At 40.5% G+C, this 7,969-nt stretch overlaps 1 protein-coding gene across 1 annotated transcript; it reads right to left on the bottom strand.

Moving 5' to 3' along the window:
- Positions 1–342: 342 nt before the first annotated feature.
- On the bottom strand, positions 343–4,044 carry LOC125381896 (cell death abnormality protein 1-like). Its single transcript, XM_048399245.1, has 3 exons — positions 2,927–4,044; positions 2,039–2,135; positions 343–1,589 (listed from the first exon to the last, which is right to left on the bottom strand). Exons 1-3 carry the CDS (start codon positions 4,023–4,025, stop codon positions 1,055–1,057), a joined length of 1,731 nt encoding a protein of 576 aa, XP_048255202.1. The 5' UTR covers positions 4,026–4,044; the 3' UTR covers positions 343–1,054.
- Positions 4,045–7,969: the final 3,925 nt, after the last annotated feature.

Genomic DNA, 7,969 nt, shown 5'->3' with positions numbered 1-7,969 from the left:
GTTGTGATGTTAGCTTATCCCCTCCTCAGAATATTGGCTCCTCAGAATATCAGCCTGCAGATGATAATCATATAATTTCTTCAGTGTATACTTTCGAAACCTAATATAAACAATTTCAATATCAGAATTACTTGATACCTGAACATTCTAGCGTTTGAACATTCTAGCATCGCAAAATTGGCGTCATAGTGCTCCACATTGAACGAAAAAGGAGGAATGTTTCTATATGAAGTAGCAATCTTATTTAACAACTCGATTAGATTAAACTTCATCGTAATAAAGATATCGTAACATCATACCCATCTTACAAAGATTTACCCTGAATTAATGTTGTAGCCACGAGCATTTATTATATATTCACTCCTAGCTATGACAAAAGCTGAAATTAGGGCGAAAATAGATAAAACTGCATCAGTGTTATAAAAGCTTTATGATTAATGATGTAGAACCGATGCTATGAAAGAGGGTGTATGACAAAGAATAAAAAGTGTTTCATCGTTGAAATTTATTGCTTCTCAGCAGATAATGTAAAACAAACAATGGAACTATACTATTTGCACTGTAACCATTTACAGGATTATTTACATGAAAACCAAACATAATATATTGCAACATAATGATGACCATAATATTCATAAAATGGAATAACTATACATTGTATAACATTTAATGAAAACTAAACGGATAAAGAATGGTTTGCGGAAAGTAACCACTTTAGGCCTCAGCAACATTTCAACGACCAGTGATTGAACATCTGAACGATGGCACACAATCGGCCAGATTCATCACGTCGCGAATGATCCCATTTTTTGGCGTTGATAAGCACGAGGTACCGGAACCGGAACATAAACAAATGAAAGTAGATATGAATATGAACGTTCAAGAGAATAAGCAGTGGTTAGTCTGGGAGTAAGAATCCACATTGAAGATATTTTAATGTTGAAAACGGTTTCTTGATTCAAGCTTTGATGGCGTGAATACTTCATTTCTTGTTGACAAATTTCCGCTTCAACTTAACAATATTCAAATATAATTAATTATATAAATTATATAATTAAGGTGAACTTTTATCCTCAACATTATTAGTGGCAAGATATTTCACACATACATTTGACAGATCACAACTTTCTTCAATAAATATAATTGAAGCAGTCTTTCTGGTCAATCGCTCGATTTGTTCCGACATAACCATATCAGCGACACCTACTTCCTGACTACTCTGATACTGTGACTCATTGTCACTCCCAGCTGATGTTCCTCCCAACAACAGCAAGGACGAGGCTCTAACAACACCACCACCCACATCAGCATCCGGAGCTGTCAGTTCGGGTTCACTCACTGCTCTTGTCTCTGACAAAGAAGACGATTTTCTTTGACATCGCTGGCCATCTGTCAAAAGGTTCCTTGTTGCAAGTCTTCTGTGGGGGATCTCTGTGAGAGGTAATGCAGGTTGATCTGCATGTTCAGGTTGCGGGGGACTTGTCTGACCAGACTCGTGATTATCACCTATTTCCCAGTACCTGTGTGCCAGGCTGTCACTGTACTCGCTGAGGGTGGTGCCGTTTGTGCCGCTACCAAGGGTTCTATTCCTGAAATAAAATGAAATTATGTTTAAGCTTTAGAAGATACATTATAGATGGGAAAACGGTACTGTACCATAAAGTGTTGCAGTACGGTTTAAGAAGCGTGACATTTTTAGGTAACATGAGAAGTTTTGTTCAAATACGTCAAAAGTGGTACAAATATCCTCGAGACAGTTCGGTATACTAGTGTCACAATGTAGCACAAATAAGAGGATTTCTAAAAGTCAGACTTCACGTTGACATTGGCATGTACTTACACAGTAGTGATGTACCGACTGAAACCTTTTTTCATCTACAGTAAACTACGTTTACAACGAACACGCTTATAACGAACTGGCGGATATAACGAACTGTTTTTGAGTCCCGGCCATTTGCTGTATATATGCTGTATGTATGCTACTACAATTTGTGGTCTCTTTGAGTTCGTTATAACCATAGTTTACCGTAACACTTACCCCTTCTGCGTGTGTCTCCAAAACGCAATGATCAATGCCAGCACAATGACTACAGCAACTGTTCCAGTAGTAATGGCCACGGTGTGGTCAGTTTTACCTGAAAAAAAACCACATTATTATTTCAGTGAAAAGAGTGAGTGAGTGAGTGAGTTGGGTTTAACGCCGTTTAACAGTATTCCAGTTATATCACGGCGTGTCAGCTTAATGTGGGACGAAAGCCCGAAGTGATGCGGGTCTCAGAGGTTTACCACTTCGGTGAAACCCACGAGCACGGGTATGGTGCTGACAAACCTAGAAACATAATCGGGGCGAAACGGGATTCGAACCCACAAGGTTTCTGGCGTGTCCAAGGGACGCAACTATGCACAGCGAATCGCGGCGTGTTAGACGACTGGGCCACCCGTGACCCCTCAGTGAAAAGAGGTGAGGTGAAATGGGGTCGCGTCCAAGATTATTGCACTTATATAGCGACGTGCATGTTCGTGTGTGGGTGCTTGTACTAGTCCGGACTGATGCTGATTTATAGTGCTAGCTCACTGAGATACCATGCCGCAGTTTAACATGAATACCCCACTCAGACACAGTATACTGACTCCGAGCCGACCAGTCCTTGTTTTAGCCCCTTAATGCCGAGCGCCAGACAGGGTAACAACAAGTACCATCTTTTAACGTCTTTTAGTATGACGCAGTCGGGGGTCGAACCCCGGACCACTACCACTAGACCACGGAGGCGGTCCAATGAAAAGAAATAATTGTTACCATAAGAGTCCCCCACGAGAGAAAATGGCACGAGTGTCTTAACCAGCTTACTTTCCCCCCGTATGTCCATATGTTTATTTATTTATTTGTCAAAAATATTGTATCAGATTTAAGTCCAAGCATACTAACGTTTTCGACAAGGTGTTCTGTAACAGGTGTTCTCTGAACACGGAGAACATATTTCATCGCAGTATGTCCTGCTGAATCCCTCGGCGCACTCCAAACACAGTCCAGTTTCCTTGTGACATCCTTCACAGCTGACAGGGCATTGGATCGAACAGTCGCGTCCATAGTAACCACTGTTTGGGCATGCGCCAATACATATGTCCCCATAGCGCTCACACTGTGTACAGTTAGACGGGCATGTGTCATCGCACAACTCTCCTCTCAATCCCAGTTTACAACTAATACATTTCCCAGTGTCTTTATCACATGTATCACATTTATCAAAACAGGGGATGTTACAAGCCTGTCCAAAGTAGTTCTTGTTGATACATGGTGTATTACATGTCTTACTGAAATAGTTAAACTCGACGCAGTTTGCAGGACATATCATTTTACATGTTGGACTATGGCAGTCTTCCCCTTTACAAGGTGTGCACTGATCACCGCACCCAGCCCGGCAGTGCTGTTCAGCACACTGGACACACAATCCTGTCTCCTTGACGCATTCACGACATTGTACCGGGCACTGAAGAGTACAATCATTTCCGTGGTAGTTCCATCTGTGACATTGTCCTATACAGTTCACACCGTGCTGCTGGCATTCTGTACATTGTGATGGGCATGAATCGTTACAGTACTTCCCTCTGTAACCTGGCTCACAGCTGACACAGTACTTCCCCGTGTAACCTGTCTCACAGCTGCCACACTCCCCCGTGATCCTATTACATCCATCTGTACAGCTGGAGGAACAAGGTGTTCTACAGTGTGGACCGTAATACCGGGGATTCAGACACGGTCCTGTACAACCATCACCATAACGTTCACACTGTGTACAGGGTGTAGGACAGGGCGCACCACAGTTATATCCCTTCTTGCCGGCCACACATCCCTCTGTACACACAACACGGGTGTTGTCCCTCTTGCAGCGAGAGTTGAGACAGGTGTCTGGACAGTCATGTTCACACTGTTTTCCATAGAACCTGGAGTCCCGACACTGGAGACACTGTCCAGATGACGTCTCACTGACACAGCGAGGTAGACACACACCGTCAACACAGGTCATTCTGTTACCGTCACAGTTGCTACAAGGTGTGCTTGTAGGGGAAACTGTCGATTGAGAAAGGAACAAAATATAGCACTGCAATCAATTAAGAAATTATTATTATTTTAGAGAGGAATAGAAGACTTACAGAGACTTACTGTATTGTCTCGCAAAGAACATTGTTTTAATTAGTATCATATGTTAGAAGACAACATAAATATGTTTTATCGGTAAATATCATGAATATCCTCTAATTATATGTTGTACACAGTTGAATTAACCTGCGGTGGAAATCTTTCCTCTGAGTATGGAAAAGATATATGGATGAACAACTACTTTATTACAATTGGGAGCGACGTTTCGGTGTAGGTTCTAACACCGTTATCAAGTGACCTTTGGCCAGGACTGCAATGTCTTGTTGGTTGAAGTTCTTGCTGCTTAAGTTGATGACCGTCTTGCCGTCTTGATGACCGTCAATGGCAGATGTACTTGTAGGTTGATGGTTGTGGGTGTGTTTCTTGAGGTTATTGAAATTGGTTATGCGAGTCTTTTTTTGTGGCACTTGCTTTTGGTCGGGATCTTTCTGAGGGTGGAGTAGGTGTTTTCTGTAAGAACTGATTGGAGGTAGTTGTGGAGCTTTGTGATGGCATCTAGGGTGGAGGACTTGGTGTTGCGGTGGTGGCGTATCCACTCTATGACGAGGTGTTGCTTGATAACGATGTTAGAACCTACACTGAAACGTCGCTGCTAATTGTAATAACGCAGTTGTTCATCCATATATCTTATCCTTACTTAGTACTCCAACTTCTAAAAGCCTCTTCAAGAAGTCTTTCACCTGTATTCTCAATTGTCGACAATGTCGATGTAAATAGATGATACTATTAATTGTTTCGATGACGTGACGCAAGTTGCATAGACTGCATTATATGACAGAAATTGGTGATTGATTCTTTTTGGAACCTTATAATATTTCAGAAGCAATAGTCTGTACCTGATGTTATTGTAGCAGAGCATGGAGTCATCCTACAGATGACATCCTTACCATGTCAGCTTGCTGACGGGGTTAACCTCTTTGGTCATGTGGACAAGGCGTCCGACCTCGGATCAGAAGGTCCGTGGTTCGAATCCCATCACGGGACTCGGAAATTTTATGGCCGCTACATTTGCGCCCAACGTGGGGCTGAGCACATTCATATTAAATTTGAGCAAAATAAGCCTCAGTACCCTACTATGCGGCCCGGGATGTGCCTTCTGTTGACGGGGGTGTATGTAGCAGGGCGTGGAGTCATCCTACAGATGTCATCCTTACCTTGTCAGCTTGCTGACGAGGTTAACCTCTTTGGTCATGTGGACAAGGCGTCCGACCTCGGATCAGAAGGTCCGTGGTTCGAATCCCATCACGGGACTCGGACATTTTATGGCCGCTACATTATGTACTGATTATCCAAAGTGGAACCGTATCGCCTAATACACCATCACTAATACCAGTTTATAAGTTAACGAAAAACCGTTCAGAAAAAACAGAGATAGCAGGAGGATCGTTGTCCAATAATGACACCGTGGAAAATGTATATCCATTGCGAAGATAATCTGCAAAACAAAGATTATGGAATTGTTTTCACAATCTTTCACGCTTCCATAACAACAGAAATATTTAAGGCACCTCTTTCTTAGCATTATTAGACTGTTTTCAATATATAGCTATGTTACTTGTACATACGGAACCGAACGTGCGCAAATTTTAATCATCCATGTGGAAACAAACAAGAGGGACAATCATCTTTATCGTACACCATCACTCAATATATAAGTTATACCACACAAAATATAACGCGCATCTTCACTCGCTGAAGTAACTTTGAGAATCACGCAATGATACAATAAATACTCTGGGTATTATTTCATGCATCTGTAACATTACAATATATATTCCTGGGTTATATCCATGCTTTTTGTAAACGCAATTTGTTCTATTTCATACATTCTTGGAATAAAACTAAATTTACTTTTACCTTGCTCCAGTGTATATGTTGCAATGCAGCCCTGTTCCCGTTACTGGCGTTGAGAATCCACCGCTCACCAGGTTAGTTTCAGTGTCCGGCTTGACTCAACGATCAAGCTTGGACTTATTTGTTTAAGTTTTAGGACGTGGTCTGCTTTAATTTTCCCTTACCGAACGAATTACTAGATACCATGATTATATTATAATCTGTTGTTTTCTTTTTGCAGAGTACATATTAATCTTGATGGCGTTCATGTACTTGAAAATGAGATACGATAGACACGATGTGGTTTGGTTTGGTTTGTTGTCTAACGCCGCACTCAGCAATATTCCAGTTATATGACGGCGGTCTGTAAATGTAAATAATCGCGTCTGGACCAGACAATCCAGTGATCGATATGATGAGAATCGAGATCATACGACTCAGCAATATTCCAGCTATATGACGGCGGTCTGTAAATAATCGAGTCTGGACCAGACAATCCAGTGATTGACAACATGAGCATCAATCCACGCAATTGGGATTGATGACATGCATCAACCAAGTCAGCGAGCTTGACCACCCGATCCCGTTAGTCGCCTTTTACGGCAAGCATGGGTTGCTAAAGACCTATTCTACCCCGGATCTTCACGGGCAGGATGCATTATGTAGGGAGGGGTAAACTTCCTGTTCGGAATTTGGAATCAGGGTAATTTATTTTCCAGTATGTGCTTCAGATAAGTGGTATTGGAGCGAACACCTGGACTACCTGTACCATGATGCCAAATGATACAGGTATTAAAAGACAACAAGTCTATTGTGTTCCTGAAAAGAACTTTATTCTTACTCAAGCAGCATGTAGCAATTAGGGTGCAATAGAAACCCATGCACAATATATTTAAAGTAAATATATACAAACACGATCATATATTCTATGATAACATTATATTTTTTAAATCCCCAAACTATCATAAACAAAAGCAATATTCAGTATAATTTGACAGAAATGCTTCACACATCTGAACAATAGAATTCCATGTTTAAGGTAGTTTAAAAAATTAACATGCCAAAAATGAAAAAATATTTATACAAATATGTATACAAGTATGTATTAAATTATAATCATTTTCTGTTAAAATAAGAAAATCAGTTCCATCTTACAGTCTGGAGTATCTCCAGGCGATAAAGTATATACAAATTTCAGTACACTTCCTGCATTGTCATGCGTCATGACTACTACATCAGATGTCTTCTCTTACAGACAAATGCCTAATTGTGTCATGTCATATATTATCATGACATATACATATTACATAACTCTTGGATCAAAGGGTTTTCTGTTGTGTTTTACAAACAAATACGACCGTATCCGTGGTCTAAAACAAGGGCTGGTCAGCATACTGTGTCTGCGTGGGGTATTCATGTTAAACTGCGACATAGTATCTCAGTGTGCTAGCACTATAAAATCGGACCGGACTAGTAAAAGCAGCCACACACACACACACACACACACACACGTGTTTGCACGTCGCTATATGGGTGCAATATTTTTCTTGAAGTATCAATATCAATTTAAGATATTTGGAGTTTGTGTTAGGGTTGGGACAGAAAGTACTTTCAAAAGAAAAGAAAGACAAACATTATACAATTTGAATAGTATGGAAGCGTATTCGTGCCACAGTAAAATATCATACAATACGTTAACGTTCACTTACGTAGATGGTACTACTCACACATATAAATATATATATTACAGTATCTTCTACAAAGATGTAAGTATCATCTACGTAGACTACAGTATCTTTTACAAAGATGTAAGTATCATCTACGTAGATTACAGTATCTTCTACAAAGATGTAAGTATCATCTACGTAGATTACAGTATCTTCTACAAAGATGTAAGTATCATCTACGTAGATTACAGTATCTTCTACAAAGATGTAAGTATCATCTACGTAGATTACAGTATCTTCTACAAAGATG

This window comes from Haliotis rufescens, unplaced genomic scaffold (genome assembly GCF_023055435.1).
Source record: "Haliotis rufescens isolate VD_foot unplaced genomic scaffold, xgHalRufe1.0.p SCAF_2, whole genome shotgun sequence".
Taxonomy (NCBI): domain Eukaryota; kingdom Metazoa; phylum Mollusca; class Gastropoda; order Lepetellida; family Haliotidae; genus Haliotis; species Haliotis rufescens.
The sequence above is the reverse complement of the archived record's forward strand: the minus strand, read 5'-3'. Positions and strand labels throughout refer to the sequence as shown.